General features: G+C 37.7%; 2 protein-coding genes and 1 pseudogene across 7 annotated transcripts; 1 reads left to right on the top strand and 2 right to left on the bottom strand.

Annotated features, from left to right (window-relative positions):
- Positions 1-837: 837 nt before the first annotated feature.
- On the top strand, positions 838-4569 carry LOC117626319 (APO protein 1, chloroplastic). Of its 2 annotated transcripts, none has more exons than XM_034357986.1 (5): positions 838-1016; positions 1599-1686; positions 1778-1851; positions 3003-3367; positions 3499-4569. In XM_034357986.1, exons 2-5 carry the CDS (start codon positions 1632-1634, stop codon positions 4334-4336), a joined length of 1332 nt encoding a protein of 443 aa, XP_034213877.1. In that variant the 5' UTR covers positions 838-1016; positions 1599-1631; the 3' UTR covers positions 4337-4569. The 2 variants fall into 2 exon arrangements, with proteins under 2 accessions (XP_034213877.1, XP_034213878.1); XM_034357987.1 differs by lacking the exon at positions 838-1016 and adding an exon at positions 1220-1345.
- An 865-nt stretch (positions 4570-5434) lies between these two features.
- Positions 5435-8704, bottom strand: LOC117625193 (annotated as a pseudogene).
- A 1814-nt stretch (positions 8705-10518) lies between these two features.
- LOC117624407 (potassium transporter 10-like) lies at positions 10519-15939 on the bottom strand. 5 transcript variants are annotated; one of them, XM_034355618.1, is made up of 9 exons: positions 15628-15939; positions 15117-15374; positions 14489-14714; positions 13441-13686; positions 12949-12999; positions 12578-12838; positions 12301-12468; positions 11865-12119; positions 10519-11750 (listed from the first exon to the last, which is right to left on the bottom strand). In XM_034355618.1, the coding sequence occupies exons 2-9, from the start codon at positions 15246-15248 to the stop codon at positions 10711-10713; spliced, it is 2379 nt and encodes a 792-aa protein (XP_034211509.1). In that variant the 5' UTR covers positions 15249-15374; positions 15628-15939; the 3' UTR covers positions 10519-10710. The 5 variants fall into 5 exon arrangements, with proteins under 5 accessions (XP_034211509.1, XP_034211512.1, XP_034211511.1 ...); XM_034355621.1 differs by having other exon boundaries at positions 15117-15370; XM_034355620.1 differs by having other exon boundaries at positions 15789-15939.
- Positions 15940-17331: the final 1392 nt, after the last annotated feature.

Below are 17331 nucleotides of genomic sequence, written 5' to 3'. Positions count from 1 at the left end.
CTCTTCGAGTTTTTGTGTAGAAAAATCAGGGGACGAAGATCGTATTCTTGGTTGGTCTTGAATGAAGACTTGATTGTTTGTTTTGTTGTATTAGGCTTGATTCGTGAAAGCAAATATAAATGTATTCTATGTATCATATAATTCGGCAGGTCTTGAACAAGACTCTTGAATCTTGATTGTTTGTTAACTTTGTATCAGGATTGATTTATAAAAATTGCAAGATTTCTGAATTTTTACAGGATTTTTTACGATATCAACATTGATACCGAATCATACAGGTTCTGTTTGGGTCCGGTATAGTTTGAACGTGTTCTCAAAAACTCTCATCCCGTGTCATCCCATCCCAATTCTCCTATAAGAAATTGACACTGAAATGACCTCCATCCCGTGTCATCCCTTACCATGCCCACCCCTAATAATAATAGGAAAAATGATTGAAAACTCCAGTAACCGAACCAACTTGACAAATTAAGACGACCAAATAAGTAGATAAAATGATAATAACCTGTGTTATAACTTAGGCTTATTAAATTGATGTGAGAAGGATTTATTGGAAGTTAGATACTACAAATAATTAGATAAAATGATACCTATTATTTGCGTAGGCTTACTATATTTTTATACTATATTGTATACCACATTTCTAATAAAAGTAGAGCCCACTTCTATTAGAGAGGTGGTACATAATGTGGTACGAAAAATTTGATAAGCCTAACATTTTCCTTATTTATTTATTATGAAATTCGGTTTCTGTGGCGACTTGATTACCATCTTTTATTTACCAACCTATGTGGCATGTGATATGGCCTCTTATAAATTGATATTGCCAACCATGTGCTTCGGCTACTTATAGATATTATGCCCTCTTATAAATTGATATTGACAACCATGTCCTTCCATAAGAGATGATGAGGAAGCTGTTTGCTCTGATAATAGTCTCAGTCTCTTACAGTACCAGTTGCGTATTATATAACGGTGCTCTTCAATCGGTGTTAACGAACTCTCAACTCTCAAAGGTAAGCTCTTTTTCTCAAGTATGCATAAAACTGTCTACCATAATTGATAATTGGGAACTGGGTTGTGGTTAGGCAGCCCTCGTTTTCGTAGGGTATACAATATGTTTGAGGAAAAGCCTCACAGGACCCATCCAATATTAATTTGATGGTTCCTCTAAAAACAGTTCAAAAGCAATCTACCATTAAGTGAGCTTCACCTGAATTTGGCCATTTGGGTGTGGAAGCAAAGCAACAACATTTTACATTAGCTTTGGCCTCTAACAAAGAAAAGAAAAAGTATTGCATTTGGGTGGGGATGATGTGCCGTGCTGGAAAAGATTTCCTTTTTGGTTGAATACCCATGTTCTTTCTATTTCTGATTTATATTATTGTTCATTCATTCGCAATACTGCTCAGCTATTACATATTGGCTTTGAAATGACATCATGGTTATTCACTGACTGGTTCTGCACATAAAAGATACACCATTAGCCAAAGGATTGAAACATTTTATTCATTGGTTTTCTTTTCACACTATGTTGTTTGTTGTACTTGTTTTTTAAAATTTTAATTTTAATTTTTTAAATTTATTTTTATAACCAGGAGACTGGGCTCTGGGGATAAAAACATAGATAGATGTTCCATAAGCCTCCAACAGTATCCTCTGCTTTGTGGGAACCATATCAGAAAGGTGATCTAGTCCTTTCATTTTCTATCTTCAAGCTTGTACTTTTAGAAGCAATTTTACAATGAACATGTATTGATTTTGCTTAATTCTGCAGGTGCTTGCCTCTGTACCATTGAGTTCAAGCGAACTCAACTATCAGCTGCGAGTTCATATAGTGTCGGGTTCAAGGTTTTATTCTCTCCCTTTCATTATCCCTTCTATCCTTATTGTTTGTTAACTATTTGTATATTACAAACATGCATCGTAGTTGATTGATTTGGTTAATTATTTTTACAAGCACCCTATCCATTTTCTCAGCAGTTGCTGTTGCCTTTTTAGCAGAGCTTGTAGCATACAAGCTCATATTAGAGCCAAATAATTCCTAAGTATATCATGGAATATTGAATGCTAATATCCATTACCAGACCCAACCAATGTTGGTTCCAATTTCTGGGCTGTTAAGAGGTAGTGAGCACCTGTCAGTTTCCATCTGCAGGATTTCATTGAGTAAATTCATCTATAAGATCTTTTAATTTCTTTGAGGACTTGATATCATATGGGGCTATGGAAATGCCTTGACATAGGATTTGAGCATCAAAGGTATTTACCATATATCATCCACCATGATGTGGTGCATTGCATCAATACCTGGAGTCGTGGTAGATGTCTGTCTCCAGAAATGGTTAGAAATATCTGAGTACCCTAAACTTGTTATGGAAATTTTCTTCTGGTTTTAATGAGAACAGTGCGTTGGTTTTGACAAGTGCTCCAACTTTTTTATTTTCATCCATAATAATTGGTTCCTCAAATTTAGAGATATGCCCTTTGGGGTTATTTGGTTGGATTGGAAAGCAGCCATTTCCTAGCTATAGGTTGTGTGTGTGCTACTGGGGTTCTTTTGCTAGTAGCTTAGGGTTTTGTTCAGTCTAGCTGCTCTTTCTTTGTTTCTGTTTTTGTGTGGCCACCTTGCAATAAAATTTGTTTCCTTTTCTAAAAAACAAAATTGGTTCCTCAAATCTAAGGCAGAGTTGATTGTTTCCATGTGAGTCTGCAAATGAAATTGACAATAAAAAAAAATACAAGAAATAAGGGATGAAAAAGTATAAAAAAAATTCCTCGTGGAGTAGCTGGTTGAGAAGCACTGTGCTTCTCACAACTATTTAATTAGTTTCTTACATGTGTTCCTAGCGGTGTTGCACCCTGAGGCTACTGTTATTGTGATTTGTGACAGTACTGGTGCTTTGAGAATATCTTCCTCCTTAATTTGTATATTCATGCATGTAGTTGTGAGTTTGACTTTCATCCTGGAACTGGACGCTCAAGTTTTATTCAAAATGCAGTTTGAGCATGGAAAGCTTCATAAAGGAGGAAGTATTTTGGGAACTATTTTTTCTGCCAGTAGGAAGCCCAGGGTAGAACCAACCTTAAGGAAGCGAGAAGCATATCCCCAAAATGTGGATCTTCCACCCGTACTACCTAAGCAAAAGAAGAAACCCTATCCTATTCCCTTCAAGAAGATCAAGCAGGTTGCAAAGGAGGACAAAAAACTTGCAGAAATGGGTATAGAGAAGCCCCTCGACCCTCCGAAAAATGGATTACTTGCCCCTGATTTAATTCCTGTTGCTTACAAAGTACTAGATGCGTGGAAAGTTTTAATTAAAGGCCTTGGCCAGCTGTTGTATGTTATTCCTGTATACAGCTGCAAGTAAGTATGTTTTTTTTATGTTCTGTATCCATTTTTCAAAACTTCTGATGCGGCTTTATATAGTTATGTACTAATCTTTTAACAATCTAGGTTAAAAATTGGAACGTTGAATTGTTTTAGCTCTTTTGCAGTGAATGCTCTGAGGTTCATGTGAGCCACTCTGGTCATCACATGCAGGACTGTCTTGGCCCAACCAATTCCAAGCGCCGAAGCTTCCATTCCTGGATTAAGGGTTCTATCAATGACATACTTGTACCCATCGAGGCATATCATCTGTATGATCCTTTTGGTCGGCGCATTAAACATGAAACTAGATTTCAATATGACAGGATTCCAGCTATCGTGGAGCTGTGCATCCAAGCTGGTGTGGAAATACCGGAGTACCCTTCACGTCGAAGAACCAAACCCATCCGAATGATTGGAAGGAAAGTAATTGATCGTGGTGGATTGGTTGAGGAGCCACAGCCATGGCGCGCTGCGAATCCATCTTCACTTGTTGATCTCGATACACATGGGGCTTGTGAGCGGTTTCCACCTCCCCTGCCATCAGACATTCCCAAGATTGCACAGGAGACAATGGATGCATATGAAACTGTGAGGTTCGGGGTCACGAAGCTGATGAAGAAATACACTGTGAAGGCATGTGGGTATTGCACAGAGGTTCATGTTGGACCTTGGGGTCACAACGCAAAGCTTTGTGGGGAATTCAAGCACCAATGGAGGGATGGGAAGCATGGTTGGCAGGACGCTACCGTGGATGAAGTTTTCCCACCAAACTATGTATGGCATGTCAAAGACCCTAAAGGGCCTCCAATGAAAGGGGGTGCACTCAAGAAGTTCTATGGGAAGGCTCCTGCCGTGGTAGAGGTATGCTTGCAGGCAGGTGCACAGATCCCTGAGAAATACAAACCCATGATGAGGCTTGACATTGTAGTCCCTGACAGTGAGGAGGCACAGTTAGTTGCTTGACGATATGACTTTGTTTTTGTGCAGCATACTGTGAAGATTGTATATTATTTTGTGCAAACTCTGAATCTTTACTGTAAATCTTTGAGGCTTGTGTGCAAACTGTGGCATCATCATCATCACTTCATCAGAAGAAAATGGCACTCTGGCCACTACTAAGTCAGGTTAATAGCTGCCATTCCAAACATTTTAGCTCAAGCGTGCCCATGAATTAATCATGACCTCCAATTTAATCACCTTGTAGAGAAATGAGAATTTTGAAGAAATTGTGTTAAATTCCGACTGTCAAACCCTGATCAAGGCGTGTCAACTAATGAATTTTGAAATTGGAGTTGGACTTCCTTGATTTTGACCAAATAATGAATTGGTTCTTTAGTTCGTTTTCCACCAATTTTTTATTTATTTATCACAAATTGAAGTAGCTGATAGGTTGATGATCTTATTTTCCATGTTTCTTTGGGTAATTAAAAAAAAGATGATCTTCATTTTCATTTCTTGATTAGTTACAAGTTATTGCCAGAGGGGAGATTAATTTTTAGAAACATGGTTGGAGAAATTCTTCTCTCCTTAGTAGTTGATGTCTAGGAAAGGTGGTGTCCTATCATTCGTGCGTATTACCACCCACCTGGCAAATGCCACGTGGTAATACGGTACAACATAATAATCTCCCTCTCCTTGCTAAGAACATGATAACACATAAACCCAATGGCAATGATGAACTGAACTTCATTGAAATGGATGACATGTTAAATTTAAAGTGCATAATCAAATTTGCATTGCTAGCATGCCTTCACTGTTTACAAGGTGGATGCGAATGCTACACTTAGAATACCTGCCCGACATTCAAGAGGCTCTCGTGAGGAACGTTGAACATTACACTGTTTTCCCTACACATCTTCCTAAGAAATGCATATAGGTAATCAATAGCTATCTTCTTCCAAAACTTTGATTCCCTCCTAGCTTCAATTACAGTGTTTCCCAGTATGTGCGCCATCCCTGCATCTCTACAGTTGTTCAAGAATTCTACCTCATCATCGGTCCCAACCTGGTTGCTTGCCGGAATGGAGGAGGTAATGTTGTTTGCATGCAATGGAGAATCGTCAGGCACGATCGAGTCCCCTGACGCAATTGACCGGTTCACATTGGAATGAAGCATATTGCTGCTATTGGAATACAAATCTGGTGACGGTACTTCCTAGATGTATGTACGACTTTGACTCTTGGGAAACAGCCTAGTGCAAGGCCCTGCTTGATTAATGAAAAAGTTGCAGTTATGGTGGCCTGACTTGCAACAACAGCAGCTGCAGTTGCAACAATAAACACAGGCCAATATATGTTGTCTGCAAAAAAGATTAATCAGCATCTTTCAGCAATAGATTACGATAAACATGGAGTATTCATGCCACTCTGAAAATATATGTAAAGTTTAAAGAGTTTTCTTGAATAACAGGCTTCTACTTACATAAACAATAAACACCTAAGCGTAAATGTTTATGTTAGATTTAAGAGATCAAACAAACCTGGAATGGAATGATAAAAAGCACCGATCACGTTATTTGAATTTTTCACGAGGTATGCAGCTTGACCACAGTAGGCCAATATAAGGCATGGAAATACAACTAACGTGAAAGCAATCTGTAGGGACGAGACTGGGAAATGGGATAGGTCAACAAAAAGTGCTTCTGTTCCTGTAAATGTTCACAACCAGTCTTCAGGGAAAAGTCACAGACTCACTTGGATTTCATAAATGAAAATGAAAGATCATAAAAAAGGACAATGCATGCCTATAGAATATTTACCTGTTATACGAAGCATAATACCTCCGAGAGATGTCCACCCACCTTTTCCTCCCCTCTTAAAAAATCGATATACATATATACAGGTGAAAAAGCTTTTAAAATGCTACTTTCATACTTCCAAATGTTGAACATGCCAATTCCTCCAATTAAGAGAAACCAAAGGAGTACAATGAGTGCAAACAGCCAACCAACTTTATCTGTGCCATGGTGTTGCATGCTAAACAAAAGTACCAGTATAACAACAGCAACAAGCACAACCACCTCTGTACACCAGAGTGTAGTTATAACTAGATTTGGAAAAAAATGATACATTGAGTCACAAACTTGACAAAATAAATGAAAAGAAATCTTCATATCCAAAAGCATGGAGATACCATTACTAATCTTAAGAGTGGCCCACGTTGATCCCACTAACTGCTGACAGAACTGCAAAAGATAGTATGAATCGATTAAGTATTATGCATGCTTACCGAATAGAATATGATCAAGGAAGTACCTTTTATTTTTCAGAAATCACGATAAAGATTACTCCATGTGCAAGGGTATTGCAATAACTTCCCTTATGATTTAATTCTCTAAGAACATTACGCAGGTTGAATGTGTTCGGGTTTCTGTAACAGACGGAGAAGATAGAGGACAGAGGGGAAAAAAGCGTTCAACCTTATGTGGGTACTGTGTAAAACAAAATAACATAAATAAGCAAATCACAGTCCTTTTACACTAAGGGAGGCTCGATAAACGATATATCATGTTGGTATGTTAATCTGGTGCTTTTGAAGTTAGTTTGAAAAGTTAAATATAATGAAGAGATTCCAACCCATGCGTTAGCAAATGCACCCTCTAATTTTTTTAATATTTGTTTTCTTTGGAGTTGAGGTGGAGTTCACACAACAGAAACACAGATGCTGATACAAGAACAAATATAAAAGCTTAAATGAATTAGATTTTTCACTTGAGGTGGTGTAATATTTCTTTTTTTTTCTTTTTTTTTTTTCCTCTCAGCAAACAAGAGGGCATGATCAAATGTCAAAATCTATAACAGAAATGCAATATCCAAAGAATGAAAAGCAGTCCAACCAAAAAGAAACTAGCAAATATTAGTGAACAGCAAAACTTATGAATTTAGCAAATAAAGAACCTGAAGTCAGTTTCAAGCAGAAAAAACTTACTTGTGTAATATGAAGAGCCTGCTCAAGCCGCTGAATTTGAATCCATTGTTCTGTAACAATGTCAGCCATCTGAAAGCAAAGAGAAAGAAGCCAATGGAAAAATGAACACCACACTAGCAACATCACACACTCATAGCCATAGACCAAAGATGGATTGAGTACATCAGTGCATGACCTTTTGAGACTGAGAGGTAACCGTTCTGAGTCTATCCTCGGCATCTTGTGCTTTAGAGTCTAAAAAATCGGCCTAGGCAAGCGCTAGGGGGCTAGGCGGGCGCTACGCAGCTGGGCGGGCGTCCTAGGCGGGTTGGGTCTTTTTTGGGTGCCGAACCCGGAGGACGAAGCAGCCGAAACCGAAGAAAACAAATCGAAGCTTGAGTTGATAGAGAAGCGAAACTTCGACTGCAACCTCCGTCCTCTGTGGCTAGGCGGGCGCTAGGCGGCTGGGAGGGCCTCCTAGGCGAGTTGGGTCTTTTTTCGTTGTCGAACCCCGAGGACGAAACAGCCAAAACCGAAGAAAACAAATCGAAGTTTGAGTTGATAGAGAAGCGAAACTTCGACTGCAACCTCCGTCCTCTACGGCTAGGCGGGTGCTAGGCGGCTGGGCAGGCCTCCTAGGCAGGTTGGGTCTTTTTTCGGTGCCAAACCCCGAGGACGAAGCTTGAGTTGATAGAGAAGCGAAACTTCGACTGCAACCTCCGTCCTCTGCGAGTGCAAGCTTCATGTTCGTTTCGAATATATTTAAAGAGTATAGCCGCGCGGCTATACTCTTAAAATATTCGAATATATTCGGCTATACTCTTAAAATATTCGAATATATTAACATTTCAAGCGTATAGCCGAATGGCTATACTTTTAAAATATTCGAATGTATTTAGAAAGTATAGCCAACCGGCTATACGTTTAAAATATTCTAATATATTTGGCGAGTATAGATAATAACAGATAAAGCTCTAATTAAATCCTCTGGGTCACCAATTCCATCAGGAAATGTATTGTAGAAAACATACAAAGGAGATGTGCCTAAATCTCCATACACCACACCAAGGCTTTAAAATGCAAGCTGCAGAAGCATTAATGTCGAATATTTCTGCAAGGAAATCAGCAACAAGGGAAAAGCTACTTAACTGATCCTAAACACACAAACTTCAATTGACTGCCAGATTTTTAAAATTCAAAGCCTTCAGATTTGACATTTCTAATGATATGGGCAAGTTAGGCTTTGAAACAGTTCACTGCAGAATGGGGGAGAGAGAGAAAGATAATACCTTTTCCGTGTACATATTTCTAAGCCTTTTAGCCTCCTCATCCATGGGCTGATCAAGCTGCTGATCCAAAACCCAGACGCTACCTTTATTATTATTATTATCAGTGTTTTCATCAGCAGGCGTTCTTCTAGCCATTTGCATCTCCATAATTCAAATGATTCTCTCTCCCTTCCACCAATTCACCTCTCCAAGTTTTTTCAATGCCCCAGTTGCTCTTTTGGCCTCCCTCTATATTGAAAGCTGACTGAACCTAATGCAAAACAGATATCAGTGTTGAAAATTTGAAGATTCTTCTGCTTTTGAATTGCTACCAAATTACCAGGAAAACATCTCAGCGGTAACCTAATGCAAAACATCTAAGCAGTACACAAAAAATGAACAAAAATCCAGAACTCCCTTGAAGCCATGACAACTCAAGAACACCCAGCATATACAATCCACATTAAAAAAAAAATGTAAAATATGAAAGGAAAAGAAGAAAAGACGAAACCTTTAGTGGCTTTCTTACTTTGCTGTAAGTGATATTCCCAAGGTGGGTTTAGTCTTGAAGACTTCCAAGTACCCATCAAGCATACCACAAGGGTGACAACGATGAACAGAGGCCATTCTTTAGAGCAAAGAGTAATTCTTTATTCCAGTTGGGGCCCTTCTCGTTATATATAATACAGTGCAAATATTGTTTCTTTCCTTTTTTTAAATTATAGTGTGACGTTAGAGTATGATCACCGTGATATAACTCGTTGAAGGTTATTATATAAATATATATTTATTCATTTCAATCCTGAAAGAAATTTCAGTTGCAATTGTTTTTATTTTTTTCCATTTGGTAAAAGTGCCTCTTACTCTTAGCAAGTAACGGTTATGCATGCAAAGATTCTAAATGTACAAGAAAATGCCAAATATACACAGCAAATATGCATAAGATTTAGAGCGCGCATTTTTTTTGTACACGGATTCCAATAAGGATTGGCGCCCGCATAGTTAAAAACAGGGACTGTTCACAGAATTATCAGAATATAAAAACATGACAGACACATATGTTTATTAAGTTTTGGTTTCTGAGGGGATTTAGTCATTTCCAATTCCTCAAAAAATTCACGTGAGAATTTGTACAAATAGATCAAACGAGCATAAAATAGAATAGTCAGAGCAAGTAGAAGATAATTTTAAAAAGAAGGGGAAGTCATTCTTTTTTATTATAGTCCGAAGACAAGACATGTTTGGGAAAATTTAAGGTATCTTTGACAGTGAGGGGGTCTTAATTATAATAATATTTCTGTGATTTTCAATCTCTTTAAATTATGAATCCCATGATTTAGCTTAAGTTTTTTTTGTTTCTGGGCTTTTGGTCCCCACTTCACACAAAAAAAGGACAAAAAAGAAAAGAAAAAAAATCCATGCGCTTGAAAATATATTAAAGCTGACGCAATATGATTTGGACAAGACTGCATACTAACCTTAGTAAAATAGATTACGATAGAAGTACAAATGAAATACGGTGAAAAATATGCGCGTGTATAATTTAATAAATTTAAGGGTGAAAAATTCAGCCATTATAAAGTAGTATTTTTATTTAATATTATGTGAAAGTTAAATGTGGAAGTTGACATTCGCAAAACAAATCAGCAATTACGAGACTAATCTTCTTTTACGCTCTTATAAGCTTTCTTAACTTAATGTGACAATTCTTTACATCCTCACAACATACCCAACCACACTTGTGGTCGTGACTTGTGATCATCTTGAATGTTTCCACACTTGTGGTAACTTGTCTCGATCAAGTTAACTTTATGTTCTTCTGGTCTCAATCATAGTGATTCTTGAGCAAAACTTGGCATAAACTACCCCTTGAATTTTCGCTTGAGCAAAACTAGCATTGCTGAATTGTTGCTTTGAAATACGGTTTTTTTGGGTGCTTTTTCAATGAAATCCTAGATGACAAAGGCAGGGAGTAATGAATACTGATACATAAACAAAATTAAAGAAACATGGTTGAAAAAGTTCTTGATGCCCAAATGTCGTCCCATTATTCGTCTGTACTGCAATCCGGAAAATGCCACCTGATAATACAGTGCTACCTAATAATCTCTCCTTGCTAAGAACATGATAAAACATACCTCAGTCATTACAAGATGTGAATGCTATACATAGAAAACTTGTCCAACATTCAAGAGGCTCTCATGAGGAACGTTGAACATTACACTATTTTCCCTACATATCTTCCTAAGAAATGCATATAGGTAATCAATAGCTATCTTCTTCCAAAACTTTGATTCTCTCCTAGCTTTTACTACGGTATTTCCCAACATGTGCACCACCCCTGCATCTCTACAGTTGTTCAGGAATTCTATCTCATCAGTCTCCACCTTGCTGCTTGCCGGAACGAAGGAGGTCATGTTGTTTGAATGCAAGGGAGAATCATCAGGCACAATCGCGTCCACTGACGCAATTGACAGGTCTACATCAGAGTGAAGTATATTGCTGCTATTACAAAACAGGCCATCTTCTGATTCCTTAGTTTGTTGCTCAAGCAAGCTAGATACATCAGAGTCTGAAGACGCTTCCATCAAGGACTCAAGCCGGACAAACATGAAAAGGCTTTGAAAGAGCTTTTTCTCAAAATCATCATCCTTTTTATGGTCGTCTTTATAGCCATACCTTGCAACACAACGGAACATGTGGAAATTCTTGGGTCCGATTCGCTTTACAAGGAACCTCTCTTCTTCCGGGACTGTGCAGACAGGAAGGTACTTCACGCAGACAAAGATGACAACAGAATGGATGGCGGGCAGGTTGGTGATAAAGTGAGAGAAGATACGGGGCACTCCGTTTGCTAGCTCACTGTACACAAGGCCTATCCCAGGTACACGAACCAGTCCTAAACTGGGACCAAGTCCGAGAATCCATGCCATTGAAACCTTACTATGCATCTCAATCTCAAAGCGTTTTACTGTTCCGTAATGCCAAACATACATGATGACAAAAAAGGCTGCTGCGATCACAAGAGGAACCCAGCCACCTTGATTGACCTTGAGCAGCACAGCAGAAAAGTAAGTGCCCTCCACAACCAATGATAAGCCAGTGAAAATCAGGACCAGAATCCAGTGGCAGCGCCACACTAATATCATGACTAAAATCATAAGCAATGTGGTTACCAACATTACTATACAAACTGCCGTCCCTGTTGCAACACGTAAGATTATGTTAGTTGGTGAAATAACTATTTCAACCTAGACACATATTAACACAGGAAGATATGTGTTTAAATAAGATAAGCTACATTGGTTAAACTTACCAGAGGCATTGCCAATTTGGTTTTGATTTTTAAACCCAGCTGTCACGGCAATGCAGAGAATCATAACAATCCAATTAATTTCTGGAATATATATCTGGTGACGGTACTTCCTTGATGTATGCACGACTTTGACTCTTGGGAAACAGCCTAATGCAAGGGCCTGCTTGATTAATGAAAAAGTTGCAGTTATGGTGGCCTGACTTGCAACAACAGCAGCTGCAGTAGCAACAATAAACACAGGCCAATATATGCTGTCTGCAAAAAAAGATTAATTGGTATATTTCAGCAATAAATTACCATAAATGTGGGGTATTCATGCCAATCTGAAAAGATATGTAAAGTTTAAAGAGTTTTCTTGAATAACAGGCTTCTACTTACATAAACAAAAAACACCTAAGCATAAATGTTTATGTTGTATTTAAGAGATCAAACAAACCTGGAATGGAATGATAAAAAGCACCAATCACGTTATTTGAATTTTTCATGAGGTATGCAGCTTGACCACAGTAGGCTAATAGAAGGCATGGAAATACAACTGACGTGAAAGCAATCTGTATTGACGGGACTGGGAAATGGGATAGGTCAGCAAAAAGTGCTTCTGTTCCTGGAAATGTTCACACCCAATCTTCAGGGAGCAAGTCACAAAATCACTTGACTTTCATAAATGAAAAGTTAAGATCATAAAAAAAGATTAGACATGCATAGAACTTTACCTGTTATACTAAGCATAATACCTCCGAGAGATGCCCACCCATCTTTTCCTCCCCTCTTAAAAAATCGATATACATATACAGGTGAAAAAGCTTTTAAAATGCTACGATCATACTTCCAAATGTTAAACATGCCAATTCCTCCAATTACGAGAAACCAAAGGAGTACAACTGGTGCAAACAGCCAACCCACTTTATCTGTACCATGGCGTTGCATGGTAAACAAAAGTACCAGTATAACAACAGCAACAAGCACGACTACCCCTGTATACCCAAAGTGTGGTTATAATTAGATTTGGAAAGATTGATACATTGAGTCACAAACTTGACAAAGCAAATGAAACGATATCTTTATATCAAAAGCATGGAGATACCATTACTAATCTTAGGGTGGCCCACATTGATCCCACCAACTGCTGACAGAACTGCAAAATATAGTATCGTTAGGTATTGCGTATATGTATTGAATAGAATATGGCTAGGCAGCTTCCAATAAAACTGATAAAGGATCATACTCACCTCAGCAGGAGTTATCAGAGAATATTTGTAGAAAATTACAACACTCACTTAGTAAAATGTTTCAAGGAAGTACCTTTAGCATTTAGAAATGAAAAAAAGAATGGATTTCATAAAGATTGGTCTGGGTGCAAGGGCATTCAATAGCTTCCCTTATTATTTACTTCCATAGGAACAATTTACACATGTTGAATGTGTTAGGGTTTCGGTAATAGATGGAGAAGAAAGAGGAGATAGTGGAAAAGAGCGTTTGTGGGTATGTGTAATACAAAGTTACACAATAAGCAGATTAGTTATGAAGATAGCAGACAGAAGAACTATTCTACAATATCAACCATGAAGATGCGTACCTGATATGGCTGGAGTCAGAATCCCATCCCCAATCACCATGCAAGAGCCAACGAGGACAAGAATAAGAAGTGTGCTCTGCATTAATGCATGTCCCTCCAACCATCTCTTGGTTCTTGCAGCAAATGATTGCTCACCAAAAGTAGAACGACTATATGTTGTTAGTGCCTCATCTGTTTGGTCTTGGTTAGGAATAGCCTTTATCTTTGCATGTCGACAGAGTAGTGAATAAAGAGCAAATGTTCCACCTGCAGCCATTAGGAGGATAAGTTTGCAGGAACGTGTGGACAAAATCAGATAGGGAAATTTGCCTCATTGAGAGGGAAGATACAGCCATAATGCATGCTACTGTATACTAGCATTAGAATACATAACGAAAATCATTTAATATATAGCAAAGAATTCTGACATTCATTACTTTTAAAATGTCACTCTTTCACTTAATTTACGATCTTCCATAAATCACTATCAACCATAAACTCATTGTGTACATCTGCATGATTGATGAGTATAAAGCACTACAAACCTCTCGCTTTGAAGGGGTGTGTGTAAGATCACAATCGTGTTTACCTTCTCAACAAAGCTGGAAGCTAATCCAAACTGTTTTTATTATGTGGATACCTTGTACATGTTCACCTATTGTTATCCACTATCATTTCATATGTGTCCTGTCCCTTACCAATTTTGTTCTTTCCCCTTTAATAGTTTTCTATCATCAGACGGAATCATCAGGAAGAAACTCTGTCATCAACTTTCCCATAGCAAAGCAGAAATAAGGACAGTCATCAATCAACCTTAAAAGAATGAAAAGGGAAGAACAAATGAATTGCACTACTGGAACTACATCAGAAAAAGGCCATAACAGCGTCCATATTTTCGATGTAATTGTCTCTTATTGAGAAATAAAACACAGATACATTAGATTAATTATCTGAGCACAGAATTCAAGGTAATGCCTAATATTACAAAGGTGGAGAGAGAGAAAAAGAAGCTTATATACGGATCATATAGAACTAGAATAAAGTAACATCATTGGTTAAGATCAATTACCTTGACCATTGTCATTTGCTCTACAGACAATAAAAACGTACTTGAGGAGTGGAATAAGAGTGAGGGAATATATAATAACAGATAAAGCTCCAATTAAATCCTCTGGGTCACCAATTCCATCAGGAAATGTATTGTAGAAAACATACAAAGGAGATGTGCCTAAATCTCCATACACCACACCAAGGCTTTGAAATGCAAGCTGCAGAAGCATTAATGTCGAATATTTCTGCAAGGAAATCAGCAACAAGAGCAAAGCTATTTTAGAAATAGCACAATATCTGAAAATATGTGTCAAATCCATGCCAGGTATAGGCAGGCTACATTCGTTGTATATATATATCATGCAATTATTTCAACCATATAGTATAAAGAGTTGCAATCAATAAACAATGCCAGACTACATCCAAAGGAATGCATTCCTTTGCACAATTCATTTTCCTTCTCTTTTCTCCAAATAAACTGATCATAAAAAAACAAAAGCAAAACTTCAAATGACTGCCAGATTTTAAAAACTCAAAGCCTTCAGCATTGCCATTACTAATTATATGGGTATTTTAGGCTTTGAAACAGTTCACTACAGAATGGAGGGGAGAGAGAGAGAGAGAGAGAGAGGGTAGAAAAATAATACCTTTTCCTTGTACATATTTCTAAGCCTCTTAGCCTCCTCATCCATGGGCTGATCAAGCTGCTGATCCAAAGCCCAGACGCTACCTTTGTTATCAGTGTTTTCATCAGCAGACATTCTTCTAGCCATCTGCATCTCAATAATTCAAATGATTCTCCTTCACCAATTCACCTCTCCAGTATAATTTTTTCAATCCCCCAGTTGTTCTTTCTTACTCTCCCTCTAAATTGAAAGCTGCAACCCCATATGCTTTAGTCCTGACTGAACCAAAACCAAAACAGATATCAGTGTTTACAATCTGAAAATTCTTCTGCTTTTGAATTGCTAGCAAATTACCAAGAAAAAAAATCTCAGCAACAACTAAAAATCAACATTACTTCCCCAATTAAGAAGCTTTCTCAAGTATGAAACATTAAAAGATCATTCAAGTGAATCAAATCCACTACCCAGAAATCCAACACAGAAAATGAACAAGTTGAACGGTCAACAAAACCCAGAGCATGCATTTTAGTACCTCAATTGAACGGAGATAAACTGCTAACAAAAAATGAACAAAACCAGGGCACTCCATTGAAGCCGTGACAATCCAACAACACACCAGCAAATGATTTACATAGAAGAATGTAAAAGGAAAAAGGAAAAACAAAACAAAATCAAAACTTTCAGTGTCTTTACTCAGTTGTAAGAGTGATATTCCCACGTGGGTTTAGCCTTGAAGACTTCAGGTACCCATCAAAGCATACCACAAGAGTGACAGAGATGAACAAACGCCATTCTTCAGAGCAAAAGGAGTAACAGAGAGAGGGCGGTGCTCCTAGTTCATTTAGCCATTCCTTATCCTAGTTAAATTATAGTACACGGTAAATAATAAATATTGTTTCCCCCCAACCTTTTCTGGTTAAATATCCACGTACTTATCAGTAAGCTTGTGTTTTGGCGACAACCCAAATACGATCTTTGTTAAAACTACAACTGTAAAAGCAAACAATCTAGCTTGAAAAGATGAAAAGTAAAACAGTTGAATAAAAATTGGACAAAAAAGTATATTGCTTTAAAAACTGGAAGAAATTTAAATTGTGTTTTTTTTTTCCTTTCTGATTTGGTAAAAATGCGTCTTGCTGTTAGCAAGTAATGTTTATGGGTTTCTTTGTGTTAATATGCAAGGTTCTTAATGTAGAAAATACCAAAAAATACCCATTGCCTAAAAACAACTTCACCCATTTGCCCATTGCCATGGCAAGGGGGGAAGCTAGGGCGGCCACTATTCATGTGAATAGTGGTTGCCTTTGCAAATAGTATTGTGTGTTACCACCTGTTGTCATGGCAAAAGGCAATTACTATTCATTTTTTTGTTTTTTCCAAAAATTTGTTTACCGAAACAATTAATTTGGATAATATTTTCGGATAAGATTTTTTGGTTCGTATGTGTCAATATTTATTATAAAATTCATATCTCAATCGTATAAAATTTTGGTATTTATAGAAGAAAAAAAATCATTAATTTTTTGGTTTTTGTTTAAAAAAAATTGATTTTTTTTTCATTTTTTTATTGCACAAAAATTGGCTGCCGTTGGATTGGAGAAAAAAAATCTGATCGGAAAGCCCAGAGCGCAACACGTGGACTTTAGCGGCACTGTAGCACGTGAGCATTGTAGCGCTGACATCATCACCAAAACGAGGGCTAGAGCTCGGGCCAACCTTGCCCTCCGACCAGCCCAAGTTGCTGGGACCCACTCCCAGCTCGGGCTTGGGCTCCTCACTGGAAACAGATTTTGGCAAAATTTTCGCCCAACTCGAGACTCGGTGAAACCGCTGGAGTTGCTCTAAGATTTAGAGCTCGCGTTTCTTAGGTACGAAATCCGATAAGGATTTGCGTTGCGTCCACATAGTTAAGGGAATATTTGTAGAAGAAAATTAATACAAAATGAAGGGCAAGCACATTCTTTTCATTAAGCATCGAGTGAAGACAAGCACACATGTTTGGGAAAACAAAAATAAAAGGCGACTGTGAATGTGAGGAGGTCCTAATTATATTAATAATCTATATTTTGTGATCAGTAATTCTGTGGTACATTCAACGTACCCGTGGTACCGGTACATAGTTATAAATGATTAAATTAATTTTTTAAATGAATAACTAAAAGAATGAAAGGACTCATTTGTGATATTTGTTTTTGGGTTTTTGGCCCTCACTTTACCCAAAAATAGAAGGAAAAAA

This window comes from Prunus dulcis, chromosome 4, assembly GCF_902201215.1.
Source record: "Prunus dulcis chromosome 4, ALMONDv2, whole genome shotgun sequence".
In the NCBI taxonomy this organism is placed as follows: Eukaryota; Viridiplantae; Streptophyta; class Magnoliopsida; order Rosales; family Rosaceae; genus Prunus; species Prunus dulcis.
This window is presented reverse-complemented; position numbering and strand designations above follow the sequence as displayed.

Coding starts and splice junctions, on each gene's coding strand:
- LOC117626319 (XM_034357986.1), top strand. CDS start 1,632: ATGTTCCATAAGCCTCCAACAGTATCCTCTGCTTTGTGGGAACCATAT. Junction 1,687..1,777: donor GTGGGAACCATATCAGAAAG/GTGATCTAGTCC, acceptor TTAATTCTGCAG/GTGCTTGCCTCTGTACCATT. Junction 1,852..3,002: donor CATATAGTGTCGGGTTCAAG/GTTTTATTCTCT, acceptor TTCAAAATGCAG/TTTGAGCATGGAAAGCTTCA.
- LOC117624407 (XM_034355618.1), bottom strand. CDS start 15,248: ATGCAGATGGCTAGAAGAATGTCTGCTGATGAAAACACTGATAACAAA. Junction 13,687..14,488: donor AGCAAATGACAATGGTCAAG/GTAATTGATCTT, acceptor TAATGGCTGCAG/GTGGAACATTTGCTCTTTAT. Junction 11,751..11,864: donor CCAAATTGGCAATGCCTCTG/GTAAGTTTAACC, acceptor GTGTTGCAACAG/GGACGGCAGTTTGTATAGTA.